The sequence below is a fragment of the Camelina sativa genome, chromosome 15 (genome assembly GCF_030686135.1).
Source record: "Camelina sativa cultivar CO46 ecotype springtype chromosome 15, ASM3068613v1".
Taxonomy (NCBI): Eukaryota; Viridiplantae; Streptophyta; class Magnoliopsida; order Brassicales; family Brassicaceae; genus Camelina; species Camelina sativa.
This window is the reverse complement of record NC_141894.1, coordinates 8426985-8452324: the sequence shown is the minus strand read 5'-3', so window position 1 is coordinate 8452324 and position 25340 is coordinate 8426985. Positions and strand designations below refer to the sequence as shown.

The 25340-nt window shown below is 35.8% G+C and overlaps 7 protein-coding genes across 11 annotated transcripts; 5 read left to right on the top strand and 2 right to left on the bottom strand.

The window, feature by feature from the left end:
- Positions 1-821: 821 nt before the first annotated feature.
- On the bottom strand, positions 822-3056 carry LOC147926401 (putative GTP diphosphokinase CRSH, chloroplastic). The gene is made up of 4 exons (XM_087489025.1): positions 2575-3056; positions 1555-2487; positions 1193-1483; positions 822-1102 (listed from the first exon to the last, which is right to left on the bottom strand). The coding sequence occupies exons 1-4, from the start codon at positions 2965-2967 to the stop codon at positions 956-958; spliced, it is 1764 nt and encodes a 587-aa protein (XP_087345151.1). The 5' UTR covers positions 2968-3056; the 3' UTR covers positions 822-955.
- A 55-nt stretch (positions 3057-3111) lies between these two features.
- On the top strand, positions 3112-4858 carry LOC104748268 (large ribosomal subunit protein uL3m-like). The gene is made up of 5 exons (XM_087489024.1): positions 3112-3621; positions 3776-3985; positions 4157-4261; positions 4344-4457; positions 4580-4858. Exons 1-5 carry the CDS (start codon positions 3253-3255, stop codon positions 4664-4666), a joined length of 885 nt encoding a protein of 294 aa, XP_087345150.1. The 5' UTR covers positions 3112-3252; the 3' UTR covers positions 4667-4858.
- Positions 4859-10452: 5594 nt separating this feature from the next.
- LOC104746093 (large ribosomal subunit protein uL3m) lies at positions 10453-12337 on the top strand. The gene is made up of 5 exons (XM_010467494.3): positions 10453-11017; positions 11208-11417; positions 11532-11636; positions 11719-11832; positions 11955-12337. The coding sequence occupies exons 1-5, from the start codon at positions 10646-10648 to the stop codon at positions 12126-12128; spliced, it is 975 nt and encodes a 324-aa protein (XP_010465796.1). The 5' UTR covers positions 10453-10645; the 3' UTR covers positions 12129-12337.
- A 27-nt stretch (positions 12338-12364) lies between these two features.
- LOC104746092 (uncharacterized) lies at positions 12365-13506 on the top strand. The gene has a single exon (XM_010467493.3). It carries the CDS (start codon positions 12594-12596, stop codon positions 13215-13217), a length of 624 nt encoding a protein of 207 aa, XP_010465795.1. The 5' UTR covers positions 12365-12593; the 3' UTR covers positions 13218-13506.
- A 235-nt stretch (positions 13507-13741) lies between these two features.
- Positions 13742-17474, top strand: LOC104748267 (uncharacterized). Of its 4 annotated transcripts, none has more exons than XM_087489020.1 (5): positions 13742-14291; positions 14412-16478; positions 16568-16651; positions 16739-17128; positions 17197-17474. In XM_087489020.1, the coding sequence occupies exons 2-5, from the start codon at positions 14487-14489 to the stop codon at positions 17362-17364; spliced, it is 2634 nt and encodes an 877-aa protein (XP_087345146.1). In that variant the 5' UTR covers positions 13742-14291; positions 14412-14486; the 3' UTR covers positions 17365-17474. The 4 variants fall into 4 exon arrangements, 2 of the variants coding, with proteins under 2 accessions (XP_087345146.1, XP_087345147.1); XR_015582510.1 differs by having other exon boundaries at positions 13775-14291; positions 14412-16482; XM_087489021.1 differs by having other exon boundaries at positions 14024-14291; positions 14424-16478.
- Positions 17475-17631: 157 nt separating this feature from the next.
- LOC104746090 (serine carboxypeptidase-like 16) lies at positions 17632-20344 on the bottom strand. The gene is made up of 14 exons (XM_010467492.3): positions 20100-20344; positions 19867-20012; positions 19707-19783; positions 19512-19634; positions 19320-19422; positions 19192-19229; positions 19006-19107; positions 18837-18923; positions 18684-18752; positions 18525-18599; positions 18325-18443; positions 18114-18227; positions 17981-18026; positions 17632-17890 (listed from the first exon to the last, which is right to left on the bottom strand). Exons 1-14 carry the CDS (start codon positions 20231-20233, stop codon positions 17810-17812), a joined length of 1314 nt encoding a protein of 437 aa, XP_010465794.1. The 5' UTR covers positions 20234-20344; the 3' UTR covers positions 17632-17809.
- A 1723-nt stretch (positions 20345-22067) lies between these two features.
- On the top strand, positions 22068-25210 carry LOC104746089 (putative plant SNARE 13). 2 transcript variants are annotated; one of them, XM_010467491.3, is made up of 10 exons: positions 22068-22561; positions 22831-22923; positions 23043-23136; positions 23463-23500; positions 23669-23769; positions 24133-24212; positions 24300-24356; positions 24435-24527; positions 24603-24677; positions 24764-25210. In XM_010467491.3, the coding sequence occupies exons 1-10, from the start codon at positions 22485-22487 to the stop codon at positions 24857-24859; spliced, it is 804 nt and encodes a 267-aa protein (XP_010465793.1). In that variant the 5' UTR covers positions 22068-22484; the 3' UTR covers positions 24860-25210. The 2 variants fall into 2 exon arrangements, with proteins under 2 accessions (XP_010465793.1, XP_087345149.1); XM_087489023.1 differs by having other exon boundaries at positions 22082-22561; positions 24133-24356.
- Positions 25211-25340: the final 130 nt, after the last annotated feature.

Below are 25340 nucleotides of genomic sequence, written 5' to 3'. Positions count from 1 at the left end.
AGGGAAGATTCAGACGTCCAAATGTCTCTGTTGTGAAATCAAAACTTAGTAGTACAAAGTCTTTGACTTGTGAAGCAATCCAATAAGTATCCCCATTTAAAGACACCCCACGAGACTGTATGATGCAGCCGAGGGTGACTTCACCAAGAGCCCTCCATGAACTAGAGTTCAACTCATAGATCTCAATCTCATACTCTGAAAATCCCATTTTTGGATTATCCAAAATATTCAAGGCTTTTTAGCTATCGCACAGTTCTCTATGGTATCCAAGGGCAAAGATGCTGTTCGTGTCATGATACAAAAGTTGGATCCGCCTGCTTTGCCCCGAACATGGGCTCAAACAATAAGTGTGTTGTTATGCGAGATAGTTAACAACATTAATAAACCATCGCAGTGAAAGAAATCAGATACACTGATTTGATCGAAGTCAAGATTGCAATTACAACCTAAGAAACTGACTTCAATATCGGCCATAACGTAGTCGGTGTCAACGTATAATGGAACGTCCAATCTATAAACCGTTGAATCTATCACTACGAAACAATTCCTTCTTTTGTGGAAGCGTTTTTCTATGCACCGTCGATCTTTATCTAAAGCGTTTCATAGTTTGCAAGTAAATCGCAACTCCCTTAGAGACTCGGACGGAATCCTAGAGAGTATATCCTCTAACAACTCACCTGGAAGATCTGCCATCGCTATTGTCTGTGTGTTCTTCCTCTTGTGATATCTCTCAAAGGAAAAGTTAAAGAATGCGAGAGGTCGGCTACAATTTGACATTAGGGTTTTTTTTTTTTTTGTTTTGTTTTAAGTTGAATGAAACATTAACATGGAAACTGGGCTTTTCTTAAACATTAAAGAAACACCCAACGATCTATGTCAACAGATGATTAGGAATACGTATATATATATATATACACACATTTATATATTAGATTGTGGAAAAATAGTTTGATATTTAATGGGTTGAGAGCCGATCCTCAAGCTCTTTGTTGTATAACTGAATCAAACCTGTGGTATCTTGATGTGGGAGATCATGAAGCTTCTCGTCTAAAAGACTCTTGTACTCGTTGTCCCTATCTTCCCATTTACGCATGAACTCAACCTGCAAACACACAAATGACAAACCCCATCAATAAGTCATTGATCAAAGAGAGGAAGAAAAAATCATGTTAGAAAACATTAATAAACGGACTTGTTTCTGAAACGTATCGAATTCGTCTGAACTAAGAGATCCATCGCTGTTAGAGTCAAGAAGCTGCATCATCTCCTCTGCGTCTTCACCTGGAGCTCCAAGCTCTTCCATCACTTCCATTAGTTCCTCTATGCTGATCATTCCGTCTCCGTTTTTGTCCAGAAGGCAAAACACTCTGTCTCTTTGGTTCGTTGTTGTCTTGAAGCTTTGCTGTTTATTTGATGCGAGATCTTTGAGACGAATTGCTGCAAGATCCGCAGCTGCCATCATTATCGCTTTAAGCCGCTTCGCCTGAACATGACTAAAACAAATAACTCAACCTCCTCAATTGCTAAACTAAAAAAAACCACACAAGTGTTTACCTCTTTTGGGTCGGTTAAACCGCCTTTGTACAAAGAATGTGATGCTGTTCCAGCATTAGCGGATCCATCCATATCCATTGTCCGTATTTGTATCTCCATCAAAGGTCTTCTCTGATCGCTATCGCTAACATCAACCGCCATGTGTAGACTCCTATACCCATTTTCCTTTGGCCGAGCAATGTAGTCTTTTGTTCTATGTGGAATCTCCTTCCAAAGAGACCGGACAATCTCACTTGTTCGGTAACATGCTTTTTCGCCAAGTTCAACATCGCTTGCTACAGAATTTGGCATCAATATGACCCGTAAACCAAGCACATCATTCACTTCTTCCGGTTTACGCCCATCTCTTAGAAGCTTCTTCATCATACTGTACCGGCTTTTATACCGACCTTTCACATACACATCATCCACCATTTCAGCCAAAACCAAATCAGCCTTCAAAGACAGATGAAGCTGCTCTTTGTACACATCAATCATTGGTTTAGACCCGTTCTCGTGACTTCTTAACCACGAATCTAAGTAAAGATACGAACACGGGAAAAGATAACGGAAAGAGATGTCCTCAAGCTCAAGTGACAAGTGATTAGCTCCCACCGCATGAGCTAAAGGAGAATAAATCTTTAACACTTCAAGGGAGAGAATCTGCTGACGGTACTTTGGTAAATGCTCCAAATGCCTCATTTCATCAAGCTTTGAAACAAGGTACATGATCACAGCTCTGATATCATAGTAAGTTAGATAGAACTTTCTCAATGAAGCAGCAGTTTCATCGTCCAAGACATCAACTTTAAAAGGGATGTTCTTCACACGGAAAATCTCATGAAGCAGATGAGCAGTTCCAGTACCAATCTGGTCTCTAACTTCATATATTGATATCGCTTTCGCCTCAACTACCTCACTCAATATACTCGCTGAGATCACTTCTGCATCCATCTGCCATTTACCAAAGGACCTAATCATCTACACACGAAACTATGAAGATGCAGAGACAGAGAGAGAGAGAGAGAGAGAGAGAGGAACCTGGAGATCTGCGAGGAGGATAGAGAGTGAGAGAGCCTTAGAAAGGGGAGAACGACCATCAGAGGCAAGAGGAAGAGACTGTAAAATCGGAATCGAGAGCTTCAGAGCTTTAAAGAGTAACCTAAAAGAAGACGTAGACAACCAAACGGAATTCATCCTCTCCGTCACTTCGTTGAAAGCTCCGACAAGCTCCACCACCATTTTCCCTCCCGCTGCCTCCGGTGACCGCGCCGTCGATTCAACCGCAATAGTATTCTCCGCCTCCGACCTCGGATTCCACCGTCGACGTCGTCGCTGAATCAATTGAATCGAGTAAAGACGACGATGCAGTACCTGAGAAGATCTCCATCTCGGAATCGGAATCGGAATCGGAGATGGACGAATTACAGACATTTGAGAACTTTGAGATTGATTTTGGAAATTGAATCAAATTTCATGTACCGTTTTTTTAATTTATTTTTATGTAGCAATGGATAAGCCACGTAGGATTTTGTTGTTTCGACCACATAAATAAATATAATTTTTATAGAACTCTCTGTTTGAGTGAAAGGGTTTGGTTATGAGTGACGCCTCCATCTAAAACCCTACGCAAAAGCCTTCCGAGTTCAGGTTTCTGCATCTCTTTCCTTCTTCGTCTAAAAGCCATTGAAGGGTTCGCTTCGCTTCGGATTCGAAATCATGGCGGTCGTACCGAGAGGCCTCATTTCTCGAATCAATCAGTTTCTATCAATCCGGTCTGTGAATTCTTCGCCATCTGAATCTGTACCTCATTGTAGCGTCTTTCTCCTCCGACGATTCAGCTCCGATGCTGGGTTGGTCTACGGTGGTGGATCTGATATTATCGGGGATCCGACCCGAATCATCGAGGCGAAACAAGGTGAGATGTCTAACAGCTCTAAAAGGACTGGGATCATCGCCGTTAAGTGTGGGATGACTGCGGTCTGGAACAAATGGGGAGCTAGGGTTCCGGTTTCTATTCTCTGGGTTGATGATAATATCGTCTCTCAGGTTAAGACTGTTGAGAAAGAAGGCATTTTTGCGCTACAGGTAACTCCATCGCAGTTTTGCATTTTGGATTTATTGATAGCTTCTTAGAGACTACTTGATCAATAGACTAATTGATGAATTGGGTTTATGAAGATAATGTTTGTGAAGCTCATGGTTTAGTAATGTGATTGGTATGTGTTGTTCTGTTAGTTAGATTGGATGTGGGCAAAAGAAACCGAAGCATTTGTCCAAGTCTGTGGTGGGGCATTTCAGAGCACAAGATGTGCCATTAAAGAGGAAGTTGAGGGAGTTTCCTGTGACTGAAGACGCTCTTCTTCCTGTTGGTACTTCACTCGGAGTCCGTCATTTTGTTCCGGGACAGTACGTTGATGTCACTGGGATCAGTCGAGGGAAAGGTTTTGAGGTGAATCCATTCTCAGGGTCTTTAAAGTTTGATCTTTTACTTTGGCGTTTCTTAATTGTCATAGAGCAGAACTTGGGATGATAACTTGATTAGTCAAATAACAATGTGGCAGATATATATAACAATGGAGAGCGAATGAAGCATTAATGTCTTTTGCTATGTGATTTTCAGGGTTGGATGAAAAGATGTGGTTTCAGCGGAATGCCTGCAACACATGGTGCTTCATTGTCCCATCGAAGTGGTGGTTCCACAGGGCAAAGAGATGCTCCTGCAAAGGTATGTGTCAAATTGCTATGCTTCTTGGGAATTTTCTCAAAAGCAAATGACCAATACTGACTTGTTAAATACACTCGAATAGGTGTTCAAGGGGAGAAAGATGCCTGGGAGAATGGGTGCAGATCAGAGGACCGTAAAGAATGTTTGGCTTTACAAGATCGATCCTGCGAGGAACCTCATCTGGGTGAGGGGACAAGTAAGTGTCTCAACCTGAGTTCTGGTCCCTGGGTAGGATGTGTCGGTCACAAAACGTGAGTGCCATTGCTCTTCTTTTATTAGTAGTATAGGTCATGATTGTGATTGGGGGTCTTGTTGTAGGTTCCTGGCGCAGAAGGAAGCTTTGTGTTCATAAGAGATGCGTGGTACAAGAAACCAGACATCTCAAAGCTTCCATTTCCAACTTAGTGGGGTTATTGGTTTAAGATTTGAATAGAGTTTTAAAGATTTTAAATTTTATGTAGAATCTGTTATTATTAGATCAAGATTTTGTTAAACTCTGTTAAAGTTTAGTGTTATTAGTTTGTGATTTGTAAAAAATCATTTAAAATCTTAACAAATCTGGGTTATTGAATTCAGACTTTTATAAAGTCATTAAAAGTTTTGTGTTATTCAATTAAAACAAAAGAATTTAGGATTGTTAATGAGTTCAATTATTATGTTATTGATTCATGATTTTAGACACTTTCTTTACAAAATAAAGTCATGGAAAGTATCATAAAAATACAAGGATTGTTTGGAGGACTTTACAAGATTTTAGAAAACTAATCAACAAAACTCTCTAGCAATCTTTAACAATCTTTCACTTATTCATTTTTAATGATTTTGTTGAACTATTCAAAAATCTTCATAAATCTCAAACCAATACCACCCCCTTACTTAGCTCCAGAAGACGAAGATCCATCAGAATTAGAACCAATTGTTGCTGATCTTGGAGAACTTGACCTATATTTGTCGGCGGAGTGATGAAAACAAAATGATCTTGATCTTCATTTAGGTTTTTTTTACATTTATGGGAGACCAGAAAGAAGCTGAGGAAGTGGAATCACAGAGCTAAAAGCTTTTTGCAGATGAATGAAATTGTCTTCTCGTATTTTTAGTTGTTTTAATTTTTTTTTTAATTTTTTTTCATGTAGCAGTGGATAAGCCACGTAGGATTTTGTTGTTTACGTACATAAATAAATAAATCTATATATAAGGGCATCTCCAACCCACCTCTATATTTGCTTTTTAACTCTATTTTAGAGTAAAATCTATTCCAACCCATCTCTATTTCTACATCTATAATAGAGATTTCTATTTTTTCCTTTATATATAGAAGAACTCTATTTTTTCCTCTATAATACAGTTAAACTTTTTTATTTATAAAATAGTTCTTGAACTTTTAACACTTTTATATTTACGATCAAAATAAATAAAATATATATTTAAAAAGTTTAATAATAATTTAATGAAGTATATTAATAGGATAATTGATTATAAAGTTAAATTTTGATTAATTTAATATTTTGGTTTAAAATTTTTAAAGGTTTTTGTATAGAAAAACATTTTTAAAATTTGAGACTATTATTTGCAAAAGAAAATTTATATAAAATCTTATTAAATATAAATAACTTAAATATTTTAGTTTTTATTCATGCCATAACATTATTTTTAATACAACAAAGACTAATTATTTAATATTCTGGTAAATTACTTCTGGATCCACCAATAACATTATTTTTATATGATGCAATGTATTTCTTTTAATAAATGTGATATTTAAATAATATTTATGAATGTTAAAAATTTAAATAATATCATAATTTTATGAAAGTTTCACAAATACTAAAATAAATGGGTTAGTTTGCAACTTTTATAAGTAAAATGTATTAATTGTAAAATAAAAAAAAGAATCTCTACGGAATATTCTTTTTTAGAGGAAAAAATAGAGGTATCCATTGGAGCAAAAGTCACCTCTATTATAGAGTTCCTCTATTTTAGAGGTAAAAATAGAGAAAACCATTGGAGATTGTCTAATAGCAATCCCAAAACATGCTACAAAATTGTAGTATTTTTTAAAGAGAAATACCCTTAAATAGCACTAGAACTCAGACCTCCTGCGATGTTGCAGGGGAAGTACTTTAGAAAAAAATAAATTAAATATAAAAATTAAAATTATACATTATGAAATTATTTGAATGTAATAGAATAGTTTGAATACATAAAAATTAAACATAAACGGTTATTAAAAACACAACCATCAAAATAAAAACTTATAACAAAAAATATTATGTAGAATAGACGCAACTTTGCAAAACATATGGTTTAAAGTATTATAAATATAAGATATTTTTATGAAGAATTATGGTAAAAAGTAAAATTAAAAAAATTATTATGACAAAGTGATCCTAATTGAGAATATTGAACTAATGGTTGTAATAAGTAAATGTATTTTTCTATTAAATAATTATAAATAAAAACATATTTAATAATGAGTGAGACTGTATCAACGAAAAAATTCAAATTAAAATACACAACTCTTAAAACAAAATAAAATGAATTTTAAATATTAAAATAGTTTTTTACAAAAAATTACGATAAATAGACACAACTATAAATTTTATATTAAGTTTTACTCCCTCCGTTTCAATATATTGAAAGTTTTGAGTTTAGCATACAGATTAAGAAAAATACTTATTTAATTAAAACACTTAACTAAAACAGTTAGAAGCAATTAAAGTGGCAAAACGTGCTTAATCATTTTGCCCAAAAAGGCAAAAAAAAACAATTAATAAAAGGAAATACTAAACGTAGCCTCTTCTACTTTTTTGTTGGGATCAATCTTTCCTTCGTGGAAATAGATTTTTTGTTTAAATCAAAGTTTTGAGGGTTGTTTGCACTTATTGGGCGACTGGGTTGAGCATCTTCTTCTTCTTTGATTTTTTTTTCTTTCTGATTTTTTTTTATCCGTTTGAGTTTTTGAAAGAAATTTATTTTATTTTGATATCTAGAACTAACAAGTAACAACTGTCCCGGTTTTATAGTGGGTGTTGAAAAGAAACTTTTTTGGGACTAAAAAGAAATAAATCTGAAAAATTAAACTCTGTTAACTGTATCGTAAGTTGTAATCTTGGAAACTAAAAGCAATAAACTTTAAAGAAAAAACATTTAAAATAAAATAAAATAGTATTAATTTTATATAGGGATAAGAAGCATCCTATATTTTGAAACACCAAATAAACCTCAAAACATCCAATATATTGAAACGAAGGGAGTATTAAATTTCTATATTACTATAATCATTTATAAAATATTAGTTAGATTATAGAATAACATTGAATATTATATATTAATATTCAAGATTCAACAAAAAAACGAAAAATTTGTTTCAACAAACGATGATTTGTTAGTTATTAATGAAGAGATAAATATATAGAAAGTTCAAAAGATATAACTATTTAAATAGACACACCTATTAGAACGATAAGTTGTGATGAAAAAATATGAATAAAATATAGTAAAAGACACAACTCTACAATGAATAAATACAACTGTTTGAGTTTAAAAAATAAATAATAAAACCATTTTTTACAAAAAAGTACTACGAAAAGTCGCAACTGTTGTTCGCATTTATTTAGTTTGTTATTATTATTTTTAAATATTAAAATATTTTTTTTATCGAAAAGTTACGATAAATAGACGCAACTGTAAATTCTATATTAAGTTGTATTAAATTTCTCTATTGATGTAATCACTTATAAAATTTTAGTTAGATTATAGAATAACATTGAATATTATATATTAATATTCAATTATTTAGATTTAACATAAAATGAAAAATTTGTTTCAACGAACTTGTTAGTTAATGATGAAGAGACAAATAAAAAGAAAGTTCAAAAGGCATGACTATTTAAATAGACACACCTATTAGAACGAAAAGTTGTAAAGAAAAAATATAAATAAAATATAGTAAAAAGACACAACTCTACAATGAATATATACAATCGTTGGAATTTAAAAAAAAAAATAAAAACAATTTTTTACGAAAATATATTAGGAAAAGTTGCAACTGTTGTATTTGCACTTGATTATACCTACAAACTCATATAAACTACTTTTAAATAGAAGACATCTTTATTACCATATTCAAAAGTCAAATCCAAAAGCTCACTATATAATTCATTTAACTCTTCGAAAAAAACTCTAGGTATTTTCATTAAAATTTTATGTATAAAATTAACTAAAAGTTGTAAATTAGATTCATCATTCCAAAAATCTTTTGTTAAATAAAGAACTGGATGAATTTCTTTACTTTTAAAAGAATGAATGCTAGAGAATAATTTAGAGAGCTGTAAAAACCGTTTGAGATTGAAATTTTATATTATTTTGTGTCATGGCAAAAAAATGAAAACAGTTCAAACAGACATATATATATATAGATTTCAAAAGATACAAATATTCAAATAGACACAACTCTACAATAAACAGTTTCAACTTTACAAAAGAAACAGTTACACTGAACAATCGCAACTTTTTGTAAAACATACAATTTAAATTTTCTACAGATTTTTTTAGAAAATTATCCAAAAGGTAAGATTAAAAAAACATAACTTTTGGTGGCATTTATTCGGATTACTATTATATATAGAGAAATTTCTTGACTTTTAAAAGAATGAATATTAGAATGTAAAAACCGTTGAGATTGAAATTTTAGTTGATTTTGTTTCATGGCCAAAACTGAAAACAGTTCAAATAGACATATATATATATATATATATATATATATTTTAAAAGATACGAATGTTCCAATCAACACAACTTTACAGTGAACAGTTGTACCTTTTCATAAATAATTGTTTTAATGATCCATCACGAGTTTTCAGAAAATATCCAAAAGGTACGATTGAAAAAACACAACTGTTGGTCGTATTTTCCAAAAGGTACGATTGAAAAAACACAACTGTTGATCGCATTTTTTCAGATTGTTATTATTATATAGATTAAACCAAGTTTTATGGACAACTATAGCACACATTCCATAAATTTCCAAAAATAACACTATTTAACACATTAAAATATTAAAAATTAATTTTTATAATTTTTTTTATGTTTGGGTTCTCAATTTCACATTTAATGTATAGTTTTGAGGAGTAGGGTTTAGTATTTTGAATTTAGGATTTAATTTTAGAAGATTAATTAGTGCTATTTTGGAATTTTAGAGATGTTGTGCTAAGTTTGGAGCAAAAACTTATTTTGGTGCTATTTTTGAGAATCATCCTTTTTTAAATCATACCCTACCTTTTTTTTGGATCAATTATGTGTTTTACGAAAAGGTATGATTGTTCAGTATAATGATTTTTTTTTTGTAAAATTGCAATTGTGTATTGTAGAGTTATGTTTATTTGTATATTTTAATATTAAATCATTATAATTATATTCAAAAGTTTGTATTAATAATTAAAAAAATATAATCTTGTATTATAAATCTAATATGGTAATAAAGATGCTTTCTATTTTAAAACAGTTTGTATGGGTTGAATAAATCAGAATTTGGATGCTACATTAATATTACTACAAAGATCTCTGAAAAGATATACTGAACTGAAGCTATATGGCTATTTTGTATATTTTTTTTTGTGTTGGATGTTTTACTTGTAGTAAACATGAAATGAGTCGTTTTAAATGGTATTTTTTTCAGATAAAATTTTAACTATTAGAAGAAAAGCAATGATTTTGATAGGACATTTTCGTTAAATAATTTTTTTAATTTATTTTTTAAAAATATCATACAGTTGCATTTGTTCATTGTAGAGTTGTGTCTTTTATGATATAATATTTATCGAAAACTTTATTTTGAAAAAAAATCATACGGTTGCGTCTGTTTATTGTAGAGTTATGTTTTTTCACCATATTTTAGATACAACTTTTCGTTTTAATAATTTTTAAGTAGAGTTGAATCTTTTTACTATATTATTTTTTATTATAAATTTTTATTTTTTGGTTGTGTTGTTTAAACTCACAGCTATATATGTTTAATATCTATGAAGTTTTAACTCTACTTAATATTTTTTTCTTCTGAAATAATTTTTAATTTTAATATTTTGCATATATTTTTAAAGAATTTTATAATATATAATCTAAATTTAGAATTTTAAATTTTTTTTTTTTGAAATACTTACATCAATAGGGTCTGAGTCCTAGTAAATAGAAGTATAATTTTATAGAACTCTCTGGTTGAGCAAGAGGGTCTGGTTATGAGTGACGCTCTGAGCAATCATCTCAGAAGTCCCCCTCCAGCCTCCATCTAAAACCCTACACAAAAGCCTTCCGAGTTCAGGTTTCTGCATCTCTTTCCTTCTTCGTCTAAAGCCATTGAAGAGTTCGTTTCGCTTCGGATTCGAAATCATGGCGGCCGTACCGAGAGGCCTCATTTCTCGATTCAATCAGTTTCTATCAATCCGGTCTGTGACTTCTTCTTCGCCCTCTGAATCTCTACCTCATTGTAGCTTCTTTCTCCTCCGACGATTCAGCTCCGATGCTGGGTTGGTCGACGGTGCTGGATCTGATATTATTGGGGATCCGACCCGAATCATCGAGGCGAAACAAGGTGAGATGTCTAAAAGCTCTAAAAGGACTGGGATCATCGCTGTTAAGTGTGGGATGACTGCGCTCTGGAACAAATGGGGAGCTAGGGTTCCGATTTCTATTCTTTGGGTTGATGATAACATTGTCTCTCAGGTTAAAACTGTTGAAAAAGAAGGCATTTTTGCGTTACAGGTAACTCCATCGCAGTTTTATTCATTCCCATTTTGGCCATGTAGTTTGGTAAATTTTATTGGATAGCTTCTTAGTGACTAGTTGATCAATAGATTGCTGTAACGTTTATTGATGAATTGGTTTATGAAGATAATATTTGTGAAGCTCATGGTTTAGTAATGTGATTGGTATGTGTTGTTCTGTTAGTTAGATTGGATGTGGACAAAAGAAACCGAAGCATTTGTCCAAGTCTGTGGTGGGGCATTTCAGAGCACAAGGTGTGCCGTTAAAGAGGAAGTTGAGGGAGTTTCCTGTGACTGAAGACGCTCTTCTTCCTGTTGGTACTTCACTCGGTGTCCGCCATTTTGTTCCGGGACAATACGTTGATGTCACTGGGATCACTCGAGGGAAAGGTTTTCAGGTGAAACCATTCTCAGGGTCTTTAAAGTTTTGATCTTTTACTTTGGCGTTTCTTAATAGTCTTAGAGCAGAACTTGGAATGAAGCATTAATGTCTTTTGCTATGTGATTTTCAGGGTGTCATGAAAAGACATGGTTTCAGCGGAATGCCTGATTCACATGGTGCTTCATTGTCCCATCGAAGCGGTGGTTCCACAGGGCAAAGAGATGCTCCTGGAAAGGTATGTGTCAAATTGCTATGCTTGTTGGGAATTTTCTCCAAAGCAAATGACCAATACTGACTTGTTGGATACACTTGAGTAGGTGTTCAAGGGGAGAAAGATGGCTGGGAGAATGGGTGCAGATCAGAGGACAGTAAAAAACGTTTGGGTTTACAAGATCGATCCTGCGAGGAACCTCATCTACGTGAGAGGACAAGTAAGTAACTCAACCTGAGTTCTGGTCCCTGGCTAGGATGTGTCGGTCACAAAACGTGAATGCCATTGCTCTTCTCTTATTAGTAGTATAGGTCATGATTGTGATTGGTGGTCTTTTTGTAGGTTCCTGGCGCAGAAGGAAACTTTGTGTTCTTAAGAGATGCGTGGTACAAGAAACCAGACATCTCAACGCTTCCGTTTCCAACATACTTAGCTCCAGAAGACGAAGATCCATCAGAATTAGAACCAATTGTTGCTGATCTTGGAGAACTTGACCCATACTTGTTGGCTGAGTGATGAAAACAGAAAGAAGCTGAGGAATTGGAATCACAGAGCTAAAAAGCTTTTTGCAGATGAATGAAATTGTCTTTTCGTGTTTTTTAGTTGTTTGGATGTATGATTTGAAAACGATTAATAGAGAGGGAATATTAGGCTCGCATTTGTTATATCAAACGATGCTTAAGAGTTTGCAATAAGCAATGAAGAAACACAAGATTTATGTTTCCTTTCCTCTTCCACATATATATTTACAGAAAGAAAAAAAAAGATTCGATTTTTAATTGAACGAACAAGAATCAAGATCCATTTTTTAATCTCCTATATAAGTTTTTCAACTCCCAATAGAGTAACACTTGTGCTCTCGCCGAAGATCTTGAGAGAACACAAACGCTTCTTTCTTTCACCTCTCTCTCTCTCGCTCGCTCGCTTGCTTAGGGTTACCGTTGAGAGAGAGAGAGAGTTCTCAATCTCGTTGACTCAGCCATGAATCCAGAACAGAATCCTCGCGAATGCGTAGTATGCGGTGAAGCAGAGCCGTCGTTCATCCACACCGTCAGCAAAACCGGCGTTCTCCGACGACTCTGCACCGATTGTTTGCTCAAGGAACATCGTGAACTCTTTTGCCCAGTTTGTTTCAAGGTCTTCGACAACGCCGCCCTTCCTCCTACTCGTATCACCTGCCTCAATTGCCCTTTAAGCACCCACCGTTCTTGCTCACCTAAGCCGCCGTCTTCCTCCGCCGCAGCATCTTCTTCCTCCTCCGCTCCACCACCAGCTTCTTCTTTCACATGCCCGCCGTGTTCTGACCCCAATTTCACCTTCTTCCCCAAATCTCGTGTCAATGGCGACGACGTCCCTGTCCCTGTCCCTGAAACGCCTCTCAGTAAGGTTTCGTCCATGGCTCTTGTCGCAGCTGCCAAGATCTCGGTGGCTATTATGAAAGACACGGTGGTTCAGTTAAAGGATGAAGCTTTTAAGAAGATCGTAACAGCTCAAGCGGCCAAGCTGAAAGCTAAAGCTGCATTGGAGAATCTTCAGGATCTTGTTATTAGACAAAAGGCTCAACAGAACTTGACCCCTAGCAAGAGAAAGCCCGATGACTGCTGATTCTGAATCTTTCTTCATAGCAATCTTAATGGTACGTAGGGCTCTCTTGTATGATAGATCTCTTCTAGGGTTCAAGAAAAAGACTCCATTTTGCGGTTATTATTAGCCAACTTATCTTGGTGATATTTTTAGTTCATTCTCTCTCAAAACGTGTTTGATCAAATGTCTCACAGAGAAAGCTGGAGACTTTGAGGTTAGGGATACAGTAGGGCTTTCGTTTTGTATAATGGTGTGTAAGACTCAGTGTCACATTCATTCATATTAATGGGTTCCATCTTCAATCTTTAAATGTCTCTGTATGGTTTCAAGATTTCGTCTTTGTTGTGTGGCTTTTTACTGGTTTGGAGATTTTCATGGAACAGAAGGTTATTTGTGTTTAGAATTTAGAGTTCTCAAGCTAATGAATTAGGTTTTGATTGGCACATATCCAAGAAAGTGACAATGCGTTGATGTTGTTTGGTTTGGAAGTTGTGATGAAAACACAATTGCTTTTAGTATGAGATTACATCATGATTCATCAAGATAAGAATGAGTTTGGGAAATCATATAATTTGTTTAGATTGGTAAAATCTATGTAAAACTGTTTTTGCAACACGAAAATGGAAAGAGCAAGTTCAGGCATTTCCTAAGTGAGGTTTTGCTATATTGGTGAAAGAGCAAAACATCAGAAGAAGGCGGAAAACAAAGAAGATGTATGACTAGACAGACTACGAGATTGGGTTAATTACGTCAATTTTTATTATATCGAGGCTTTTTTGTAATCTTCTTAAAAATATAAGCCCTCGTATTGCAAATTCGTTAAAAACAACGAGTCAGCCGAGGACAGAAACCCTAGAAATCGTCCGAGTCGAGTTAATTCGCCTCTCACCCAGCTCTATCTCGCCCCGTGACTCGTCGTCCCCTTCACCCGCGAAAACGCTTCTTCGATTCGTAGCTTAAAAATTCGTACCTCGCCGTCTAAAAATGTGTTCTAACTTCGCTTAAAGCTCTACCCTCCATTTTCTCTGGTCTGAGAAATCGACGAAACCGGAAAAATCTCGCCTCCGGTTACGAAAGCTCTCAGCTTCTTCTTAGGTATGCTATAGAAGACAAACCCAGTTCAATTCATTGTTCTTGCTTTGTATAATTGATGGAACTTGGAACATGTTGTTTTAAATTCTTAGTGTTTGTTAAACCATGCATGTTGTTTTAAAGATGTTCTTGTAGATTGAGGCTGCTGCACTGGTTTGTGGAACTGTGAAAGTTTGAAGCTTGTTAAATGGTTTAACAATGGCTCCACTTGGAACAATTGGAGTGGTTGACCCTGGATGGGAGCACGGTGTTGCACAAGACGAACGTAAGAAGAAGGTTAAATGCAATTACTGTGGGAAGGTAGTGAGCGGAGGAATTTACAGATTGAAGCAACACTTGGCTCGGGTATCAGGAGAAGTGACTTATTGTGATAAGTCTCCAGAGGAAGTATGTTTGAGGATGAAGGAGTTTCTTGAACGGAGTCGTTCCACCAGAAAGTCTTGTTACAGTTTCCAACAATCTAACAATGATGATGAAGTGGAAAATGATGGGGAGCGGCGTTGTTGGTCTAAAAGAAGTAAAGGAAAGCTAGGGTTGAGTGATGGGAGTAGTCTTCTTCGGTCTTCAGGTTATATTGATCCTGGATGGGAACATGGTGTTGCTCAGGACGAGAGGAAAAAGAAAGTGAAGTGTAATTATTGTAACAAGATTGTGAGTGGTGGTATTAACCGTTTTAAACAGCATCTTGCGAGAATACCTGGAGAGGTTGCGCCGTGTAAAACTGCTCCTGAGGAGGTTTATGTTAAGATTAAGGAGAATATGAAATGGCATCGAGCTGGGAAGAGACAGAACAGACCTGATGATGAAATGGGAGCGTTAAATTTCAGAACTGTCTCTCAGGATCCTGAGCAAGAAGAAGAAGAAGGAGAAGAACATCATGACGTCTATCCAATTAACCAAGATAGGTTGATGCTGGGAAATGGAAGGTTTAGTAAAGACAAAAGAAAGAGCTTTGATTCAATGAACACTAGATCTGTCTCTGAAGCAAGACCAAGAAGGCAAAGGGTTATCCCGTTTCAGTCACCTTCTTCGAGCAAGCAGAGAAAAATATACTCTAGCTGTTCAAACAGAGTTGTATCACGAAAAGACGTCACATCCTCCATTTCCAAATTCTTCCACCATGTTGGAGTTCCCACAGAAGCAGCAAGTTCTCTCTACTTTCAAAAGATGATTGAATTGATTGGTCTGTACGGAGAGGGTTTTGTTGTGTCTTCGAGTCATCTGTTTTCTGGTAGGCTTTTACAGGAAGAGATTTCAACTATCAAAAGCTACTTGAGGGAGTACAGATCTTCTTGGGTGGTTACAGGTTGTTCTATAATGGCAGATACTTGGACCAACACAGAGGGCAAGACAATGATCAGTTTCTTGGTCTCTTGCCCTCGCGGAGTCTACTTCCACTCCTCGATTGATGCCAGTCATATAATGGAAGATGCCTTAACCCTTTTCAAGTGTCTAGACAAACTAGTTGACGACATTGGCGAGGAAAATGTGGTTCAGGTTATTACACAGAACACTGCTATCTGGAGAAGTGCCGGAAAATTACTTGAAGAAAAGAGAAAGAATTTGTATTGGACTCCTTGTGCAATGCATTGCACAGAACTGATTTTTGAAGACATCTCAAAGCTTGAGTTTGTCTCCGACTGTTTAGAGAAAGCACAAAGAATCACAAGATTTATTTACAGTCAGACATGGCTACTTAATCTTATGAAGAACAAATTCACACAGGGACTAGATCTTCTTAGACCAGCAGTCATGCGCTACGCTTCCGGTTTCGCCACTCTTCAAAGCCTAATGGACCACAAGGCCGGTCTCAGACGTCTGTTTCAATCCAGCGGCTGGATTTTGTCACAGACCGCTGCCAATTCTGAAGAGGGAAGAAAAGTGGAAATGATGGTGTCGAGTGCTGCGTTTTGGAAGAAGGTTCAGTATGTTTTGAGCTCGGTTGATCCAGTGATGCAGGTGATACGCATGATGGATGATGATGGCGAGAGACTATCTTTGCCATATGCTTACGGTTACATGTACTGTGCAAAACTGGCGATAAAGTCTATTCATAGCGATGATGCTAGGAAATACGGACCGTTCTGGCGTGTGATAGATTACCATTGGAACCCATTGTTTCATCATCCTCTCTATGTTGCTGCATATTTCTTCAACCCGGCATATAGATATCGTCCTGATTTTATGGCGGTAGGTATGATTATCATTTATTTGATTTAACCACTAAAACTTTCTGCAATTTTCTTACTTTTGCTGTTAATGTGAATTTGAACCTACAGCATTCTGAGGTTGTGCGTGGAGTGAACGAATGTATTGTTAGGCTTGAGCCTGATAATGCGCGTAGGATCACAGCATTGATGCAGGTGAGATATAAATAAATCAACATTGTTCTCAGAACCTTGGGGCTAAGCTAAAGTCTCTAAACTAACAATTTGTTGAAATGTTTTTAGATTCCGGATTACACTTCTGCAAAAGCCAATTTTGGAACGGATATAGCCATTGGCACAAGAACAGAACTTGACCCTGCTGCGTGGTGGCAACAGCATGGGATAAGCTGTTTGGAACTCCAGCGAGTAGCTGTTCGAATACTGAGCCACACGTGCTCGTCTGTTGGGTGCGAGCCTAAGTGGAGCTTGTACGATCAAGTCAACAGTCAATGCCAGAGCCACTTTGGGAAAAAGTCAACAAAAGATCTCGCTTACGTTCATTACAACTTACGGCTCAGAGAGAAACAGCTGAAGCAACGGCTACAGCATGAAGATGGACCACCAGCGAGTCTTAACTATGCTTTGCTGGATCGGTTGCTCCCAGACTGGCTGGTGACCTCCGAAAATGACGAGGTATTTACTTCAAACGAACATTCTGCTGATTTACTAATAGGCTGACGTTGTTGTTTTTCTTTGTGAAGGAGGAGACTTTGCAAGGCGAAGAGGGACGAGAGAACGATGATCATGACGACGATGACGAAGAAGAGGCCGAGGAGGAGAACTGTTACATGGATTCTGGTAACGTTGATGGTCACGGTGAAGACAATCTTGATCTTTATGATGATGATCTTAGCGAGGATGATTATTAGTGTCGCTTTAGTAATTAGTGCGACAATCCTAACAAGTGTTCGTATTTAGAATTCGACCATTGTATCCTTTAAATACATTCGAATTTATGATAAATTTTGTTGGCTATAAACCATTTAGGACGCAGACATCTTTGATGTTAAAAAAAGTAGAAGCCTTAAAACCGGATTATTGCTCTGGTTTAATCTTCTCTTTCTCTGAATTTTTCATTTACCTGTTCAAGCTTTTTATTAGAAAGGTTAGCATGTGTACTAAGTTTGGAGAGCATATTACTTTAGCAGGTAAAGATAAATGGGTGCATTCTTTTTATTCAAAGTACTAGAGAAAATCAAGTAGTCTTATTGTCTTAACACCTAAAATGTATAATTCAGATGATACATCAAACCAAACACTATTGGTTTCAACATTATAACAAGATGATCACTCCAAGATTAAGGTTGCTGTGCTTTAAAGAGGTTGGCCACTTATCCACCTCTTGAGCAAGATTGAATGTTCCTCTGGTTTAAAGTCTAACGTGTGCCCGCCTCCCTACAAACCAAACCAACAAAACCGATTTAAAAATGTGAGTGTATAAATGTGGTATAAAAATGTGATGTAAAAATGTGGTATAAGAGTTACTTTCACAGTAGCAAATGTCATCTCGTTAGCATAAGTCGTAGTGTATCTGCAAGTTTTGGACGAGCAGCTTATACAAATGAAGAAAATAAACTAACAAACAAAAGAAAAAAAGAACGAAATGATCTATATATACCCAGCGACTTGATCGAGTATCATCCATGGCCTCCATTTGTCAATAATGGAATAGTTGAGAGATCTTATCCAGTCATGAGTTCCAACGTAAGGCGTTACCAGGTCGTGATCACCACTATTCACCAGATAACACCATGCCAAGGCTTATAATATATAGACAACTAACGAAAGCAAAAGCTCTCTGTAAAGAAGTTGTAAATTTATGTACTGACCTGATGATGAGAGATCGATAGCCTTCGATGCTGTTCTTCTTATGGTATGGTATGCTGCTTTTAATATCTTTATTGTATTGCAAAGTCCGTTTACATCGTAACCATTTACCTGTAGTACCCTGCAATCACAAAATCCTCATTGAGGTTGATCATCATATTTTACCAATGACCTTATGGTAAACTAAGTCATATATATATACCTCCACAACTTTAAGTGCTCTGCGTACGCTCTCCTTATTATTGGCCCAGTATTCGGATAGCATATAAATATACATCTGCCAAATAAAAAGACAAAATTGTTAATATTCTTCTCTAGTGGTTTAGTTTATTGGCTAGTCCAAAGATACTAAGAAGCTTACATAACAATCAGGAGACGTCATGTCACAATTTGGTGCTAGAATAAGGTTTTCATTTATTCCAGAAACACACTGTAAATAACCACAAAATTCAAAGTTAGTGATTATATTTTATTTTTTACCATATGCAGCCAACTAAATTCCAGAATTGTGTACCTTGTCATAGTCTTCAATGAGTTCCAAGCATTCTGTGTTAAGAGGATCTACAGTAATATAGTTCCCTCCACAGCTTCTCTTCATCGACTACAAAGTACGTAAGAGTGTGCTAAACTACTTCATTGTTCTGACAAGAGACAAAAAAGCATCCTAGATTATGAAACTTTACCTCATATAGTTCATCAGAGATGAGTGCCATTCTATGAGCGTACTGAATGCGAGAGTTTCTATCAAGATCAAAGTCTGTTATCGGGCTTCCGAGGACATAGCCCTGTTGTTTGGAGGGGAAAAGATAAACCCTTTAATTCTTAATGCTCCATAAGATATATTGAAGTAATAGCAAATACTAATGAACCTGAAGATTTATTTGAGGTTTGCAGCATATACAGTTTCCTGTGATAAATTGGTGAAATAAATGATTAGGAAACTAGCTAAGGTCGATCAAAAGGGGTTGCATAGTGTAGGAATGTGATAATAAATTACCATTTGAGATTTCTTGAACGATGACCGGGACAACCGTACCGGCATAAGAATTACCGGTGACATAGAAAGGATTGGAGGAATACTCAGGATGCTGGGCTAGCCACTGCACAACAAATCACACACAAAAAAAAAAAGAAACTCTAAAATGCATAAAGACATCTATATATACTTTAGTGGACCATTTTCCTTTACCTTACGAAGAAACTCGTCTACCCGTTTAGTTGATCCTGTGTCACTTGGTATATCAGCAAGTGGATTTTTTGAGTAGGAGAAGCCAGTTCCAACAGGTTGATCCAAATAGATTACATTTGAAAACTAAAAAAAAAGAAAGAAGATGAAAAAGACTTCATCGAGATGGTAATGAGGAATAAAACTCCTGGGTGTTACCTTTGTCCAAGAATATGTAGTGGAGACCAAGGTGGGGATACTTCCATTGTAGGCCTTAACCTTGAAAGCAATAGGCCCTGCATTTTGTTCAGTTCAAACAAAACAGTGAATATTATGCAGAAACATGCAAATAACAAAAGAGTGAGAGAAGATTAATTACCATTCTCATAAACAAGACCAAAGAAAGAAGAGCAGCCAGGTCCTCCAGTTAACCAGAGAAGAAGAGGGTCTTCTTTTGGATTACTCTCAGATTTGATGAAGTAGTAGAACATTTGATCTTCATCTGCATCTCCAACACCAATGTACCTTTCATGATTTGAACTTCAAAAACTCAGAATACAGAGTCAACATTATAAGAGTAAAATATAAGATGAAGATGGAGAGGAGGAGAACCCGGTTTCGAGCTCGAAGGGAAGAGGGCCATCAAAACCAGGAAGAGATCTGATTATAGAACTTGAATCAGCATAATTAGTAAAAAGAAGCATAAGATGCAGCAGAAGCAGCAACATTGGTATCCAGGAACACATTCTTTTTTGTTTTTTTTTTGTTTTTTTTTGTTTCTGAGAGTTTGATGACAAAACATGTTATACTCAAAAAAACAGAGACGTTGACCTAAACAAATTAACATCTTTCAGTCTTTGGTTTTGTTCCATCTGTAACTAGTTTTTTAATTAAGTGAGAGCATATATAATACTTGAGCTGGAGGTAGAGAGATATAAATGGTTGCATTCTTCTATTGAAAGTAGTAGAGAAAACCCACTAGTCACGTTCACGTAGGGTGTATTATAGAATAAATTGTGTAACATGTCCTTGCATATATGAAACATCAAAACAAACATTTTTTTTTTAACTCCAAATCATAACTTTATTAATATGAACCAAAGATTGTAATGTTAAACATAAGGATATAGATACAATCAAATATTTCTGTAACGAAAAAGCAAAGAAGTTTAGGCGCCGCAATCCGAAAAATATGCTTAGTTGCTCTCGTCTTATCTGTCAATCTTGTGTGACTTTCTAGCTTGGGAAACATCTATTTTTTGTCGATCTTTTACGCTTTCGAAAGGCAAAGTCTACGATCCATCTGTTACATCGCAAGACCATAGATTTTGGAACTCTCCTGAAAAAAGAGATATGATTTTTTGTGATTGTACCGTAAACCCATATATGTTGTTGATTTGATCTTCTGATTCTTCTACTATTAGCGTTCCACTCCTCTTCAACGTATTGTTTCCATGGTGGTTTACGTGCCGGTTGTTGCTTACATATCAAATCTGAGTGGATTTGTATTAATCTTCGAAACGTCCTCAAAAGATCATATTGACGACGTTCGGTAACAATCGCACAACTAACATATGATGTTAGTATGACCAAACACACGGCCATTAAGACCGAAATACTCTCGACAAAAACGTCGGACATGGAGAAACAACAGTTGATTTGGAACCACCGATGATTAGATCTACTATCCGAGAACAAGAGCCAAGAAAGAGGTAGTGTAATAACGGAAAAAACCACACCGGAAAACAGTGAAGCGCCCTTTCGATGCAAGTATGTTCTCATCATCAACACAACTTCGGATAATCAAGCGTCAGACGGAGTTGCAGAACCGTCGATGTTGTTTTTGAAGAAGGTTGTTATCGATTGCCTCTTTTCACCGAGAGAAAATAGATAACATATACAAATTAATAAGATACAAACGAAAAGTGAGAGAGGGAAGTACAGCCGACGCCGGAATCGACGCCGGCCGGAGATACTAAAGCCTTTTGGTTGTGAACAATCGCCTTAGTTGTCGCAAGGGAGAGAAAACGGTTTTTTAAAGAGACGGCATTATGGACTCCCAAAACAAACATTTTATTTTCTTTTTTGAATCTAATTTAACATTTTATTAAAAAAAAAAAAAAGAAGCATTAAAACAAACACATTAGGCTTTAACATAAATAAGATGAACTAATAATAAGGTTTGTGTGTATTTTTAAAAGAGGTTGGCCACTTAAGACTTATCCACCCTCTTGAACAAAATTGAAGACTCCCCTGGATCTGGTTTATTATACTCTAATCTAATGTGCGCCTGCCAGCCTCCGTAATTATAATAACAAACATAAACTGAGTGTAAAAAAAAGCTTTGCAATACGGCAGAAGTGGATGGCATAAGTCTTGGTTGTAATAACAGAATGGCATAATTTTCTATCCTTAAAACTTAAACAACGGATATATATGGATGGGACCAAAAAAGGGTTGGCGCCGCGCTGTCGTAAGCTGAGTGTTTTTTTTATTTTTGGTTATTTATTAACTACCGAATATATCTGTCTTTTTTAAAATATTTTTTATCAGTCAAAATAAAAATAAAATAGTGTTTTTGAATTAAAAAAATTAGAGAAAAAGAAAAAAAGGAAAAAAAAATTAAAGAATACACAACACACCTGACAGAGAGACAGCTTCGCTTTTCCTTTTCCGTTGTTCGACGCCTTCTCCTTCTCTTCTCTCTCTGTTTCGTCTTTCAATTCATTCAATTCTCCTAAAAGTCCTTCCTTTACTACTACACCACCTAGATTTTTTACCTTCTTCTTTTTTTTTTTTCTCTTTTTGGAGAGTTTATAGTTTTTAGGGTTTTTTTTTTTTCTTATTAAAAAAACACAAACTTTGGGGGAGAAAATTTGGGTTGGATGCGGTTGAATCAGTTTCCGTGGAGTGGAAGATTTTAGGGTTCGCCGGTTGACGTTGAGGGAATTTCCGGTTTAATTTTTTCTTCGGTTTTCTCCCGGCTGCGGCGGAGACATGGCTTCCAATCTCCCTATGAGCCCTAAATTGGAGCAGATCCATGGCGAAATCCGTGACCTTTTCCGTGCCCTCGCGTATGCCTTCTCTCTCCCTCTCTCTGTGTCGTGGTTACCAAACACTTCTCATATATATATATACATATATATATATTTTAGGGTTATTGACAATTTTTAAAAAAATATATAAGATTCTTTTGAGTAATCAATCTCACTGAACCTCATGTGCTCAATTTGATTTGATGCCAAGAACTAGATTTTAAGTCATCACTTCCGGAATGATGGTAATAGTTCGTTTAAATGGGAACGAAGGATTCACCCTTTTATCATATGTCTCTGTTTTGCAGGAATGGTTTCCAGAGGTTGGATAAGATCAAGGACTCTACTAGACAAAGCAAACAACTCGAGGAACTTACCGAGAAGATGAGAGAGTGTAAAAGGTTTGTATGTGCTTACCATCTCTATGACCATCTAAGCTATGACATCAGTTTGTTAGTGTAAAAATCTTCATCCATGATTCAGTTAATCTTATTCTTATCTAATGTGTACTTCATGTCAGTTTGGTCAAGGAGTTCGACCGTGTACTTAAGGATGAGGAACCTAGAAACTCTCCTGAAGTTAATAAGCAATTGAATGACGAGAAACAATCTATGGTCAGTTATTATCCTCTACTATCAGTGTGTTGATATAATTCATCTCAGGCCTTTCTTCAATTATACTACAATGTTATGTATCTCAAAGTAAATGTATCAACTCTTACTCAGCATCTACTTAAAGTTCCATTTTGCATCATCAATCATATTCAGTTTGGTCAATCTTTAGGTGTTATATTGTAACAACATGTATATATTTAGGCAGATATTGAGTGTCATTGTGTATCTTTCGCTCCCCTCTGAACTTTGTATCTGCTACCATTTTGTACCTATGGATTCTTTAACATATGGGTTTAACTTTTTCCTTGTGTATTATTATGTCACAGATCAAGGAGCTCAATTCTTACGTTGCACTAAGAAAAACGTTAGTATCTCTATCATTCCTCTTTAAGAAGCTGATTATTTGAATCTCATACCTGTTCATTCTGGGCTTTGATATCATATCTATCCGTTCAGCATTATCTCTATAAGATTTAGTTTGGTTTTTATGTGTTTATATATGTTAACTTGGGGTCTTGGTCTTGAATATCAGGTATATGAGTACCCTTGGCAACAAGAAAGTTGAACTTTTTGATATGGGAGCTGGAGTTAGTGGCGAACCTACAGCTGAGGAAAATGTTCAAGTGGCTTCCTGTGAGTCCTTATGCATTTCTTGTTTATTCACTTGCTACCAAAATATGACTTTGTTTAGAACATAAATAGATTGACATGCTTGAAGCTTACATTCCTTGACGCTATATGTACTTGAATTATCTTGGATGGGTAACTTATGCTCTCTGGTTAATTGTCTTAAGTAAAATTCTGGCAGATGTTGATTTAGTACTAGAAATGTTATAGGTTAGCCGAGATTATTCCCAATTTGCTAGAAATGTATTATTCCGAGATTTCGACAATAGGTTCCCGCATAAAGAAATCTGTTTAGATATGGCGCGAAAATATTATCTTGTGAATGTGAATACTTGGATATGCGAGCTTATGTCATTCTATTATGGATAGCTATGTCAAACCAGGAGCTTATTGATGCTGGAACGAAAAGAATGGATGAGACTGATCAGGCCATTGAGCGCTCGAAACAGGTAAGTTACAGAAAGAAGAATGTTCCCGTAGCCGTTGTTACTAACTTACTATATCTATGTGTAACATTCTTGTTCCTTTCCTTTCAGGTTGTAGAACAAACACTCGAAGTTGGAACTCAAACCGCAGCTAATTTAAAGGGACAGGTAATACAAAGCATTTCTTCTTTGCTTCCATATTAATCTTTATGGGTAAGAGTCTGAACCAACATGAAAATTTTGCAGACGGATCAAATGGGACGCGTAGTTAACCACTTGGACACCATTCAATTCTCTATCAAGAAGGCGTCCCAGCTGGTGAAAGAGATAGGGAGACAGGTGTGTAACTTCAATATGAACATCTCCTCTTTTGCTTGACCACAAAACCTGAATCCTTATGTCAACTTATTTCAGGTGGCTACAGATAAATGCATAATGGCGTTCCTGTTTCTCATTGTATGCGGTGTTATAGCCATAATCGTAGTGAAGGTACTGTCTTTGCTCTTTCTGATGAAAGTTGTGATTGCTCATTAGCAAATTTGTAACTCTGGTTTTTGTCTTAACAAACTCTTCAGATCGTAAACCCGAATAACAAAGACATTAGGGACATTCCAGGATTAGCTCCTCCAGCGCAATCGAGGAAGCTATTGTACTTGAGGAATCAAGACTAACGTGAGAATATAAATCTCTATTTGTATATTTATTCACGAGAAATGAGGAAAATTGCATCTCGAGGTTCAATATATTATCTTCTCTGCTTTTTCATTGTGTTAACACTCCATTTCATGAATGAGAGAGAGGGTTTGGGCTTGTTGCCATTGTGTGCTTTGATAGTTGCCGAGGCTTTGGGGTTGTTTTATGTTGATGTTCTTTTGCTTAATTAACCCATTCGTTTGAATCTGGGTTTTGATTGGAGGGTGTGTAAATTTCAGCTTGTCTCTCTTTTTTTGTTTGTAGTAACTTATCTCATCTTTTGTATAAAATTCAGACCATGTTATATACCCTCTCTCACGTTCTCATTATATTCATTTTCTTCGTCCAACTGTAGAAAATTTAAGGACACATCTGGAACTGCCATTAGAGTTATAAGACGATTTATTAGCTTGAACAGCCCATATGGTTTCACTTTCTGTAACTTGTTAAAAACGAAGA

Excerpts from the sequence above, each read along its gene's own strand:
- LOC147926401 (XM_087489025.1), bottom strand. The coding sequence starts at position 2,967 with ATGTCTGTAATTCGTCCATCTCCGATTCCGATTCCGATTCCGAGATGG. Across the intron at positions 2,488-2,574 it reads TCCTCCTCGCAGATCTCCAG|ATGGATGCAGAAGTGATCTC; the intron begins GTTCCTCTCTCT and ends GGTAAATGGCAG. Across the intron at positions 1,103-1,192 it reads TCGATACGTTTCAGAAACAA|GTTGAGTTCATGCGTAAATG; the intron begins GTCCGTTTATTA and ends GTGTGTTTGCAG.
- LOC104748268 (XM_087489024.1), top strand. The coding sequence starts at position 3,253 with ATGGCGGTCGTACCGAGAGGCCTCATTTCTCGAATCAATCAGTTTCTA. Across the intron at positions 3,986-4,156 it reads GTCGAGGGAAAGGTTTTGAG|GGTTGGATGAAAAGATGTGG; the intron begins GTGAATCCATTC and ends TGTGATTTTCAG. Across the intron at positions 4,262-4,343 it reads AAAGAGATGCTCCTGCAAAG|GTGTTCAAGGGGAGAAAGAT; the intron begins GTATGTGTCAAA and ends ACACTCGAATAG.
- LOC104746093 (XM_010467494.3), top strand. The coding sequence starts at position 10,646 with ATGGCGGCCGTACCGAGAGGCCTCATTTCTCGATTCAATCAGTTTCTA. Across the intron at positions 11,018-11,207 it reads AAGGCATTTTTGCGTTACAG|ATTGGATGTGGACAAAAGAA; the intron begins GTAACTCCATCG and ends TCTGTTAGTTAG. Across the intron at positions 11,637-11,718 it reads AAAGAGATGCTCCTGGAAAG|GTGTTCAAGGGGAGAAAGAT; the intron begins GTATGTGTCAAA and ends ACACTTGAGTAG.
- LOC104746092 (XM_010467493.3), top strand. The coding sequence starts at position 12,594 with ATGAATCCAGAACAGAATCCTCGCGAATGCGTAGTATGCGGTGAAGCA.
- LOC104748267 (XM_087489020.1), top strand. The coding sequence starts at position 14,487 with ATGGCTCCACTTGGAACAATTGGAGTGGTTGACCCTGGATGGGAGCAC. Across the intron at positions 16,479-16,567 it reads ATCGTCCTGATTTTATGGCG|CATTCTGAGGTTGTGCGTGG; the intron begins GTAGGTATGATT and ends TTGAACCTACAG. Across the intron at positions 16,652-16,738 it reads GGATCACAGCATTGATGCAG|ATTCCGGATTACACTTCTGC; the intron begins GTGAGATATAAA and ends AAATGTTTTTAG.
- LOC104746090 (XM_010467492.3), bottom strand. The coding sequence starts at position 20,233 with ATGTGTTCCTGGATACCAATGTTGCTGCTTCTGCTGCATCTTATGCTT. Across the intron at positions 18,753-18,836 it reads TCATTGAAGACTATGACAAG|TGTGTTTCTGGAATAAATGA; the intron begins GTACACAATTCT and ends GGTTATTTACAG. Across the intron at positions 18,600-18,683 it reads TGACGTCTCCTGATTGTTAT|ATGTATATTTATATGCTATC; the intron begins GTAAGCTTCTTA and ends TTTATTTGGCAG.
- LOC104746089 (XM_087489023.1), top strand. The coding sequence starts at position 22,485 with ATGGCTTCCAATCTCCCTATGAGCCCTAAATTGGAGCAGATCCATGGC. Across the intron at positions 23,137-23,462 it reads ATGACGAGAAACAATCTATG|ATCAAGGAGCTCAATTCTTA; the intron begins GTCAGTTATTAT and ends ATTATGTCACAG. Across the intron at positions 24,357-24,434 it reads CAGCTAATTTAAAGGGACAG|ACGGATCAAATGGGACGCGT; the intron begins GTAATACAAAGC and ends AAAATTTTGCAG.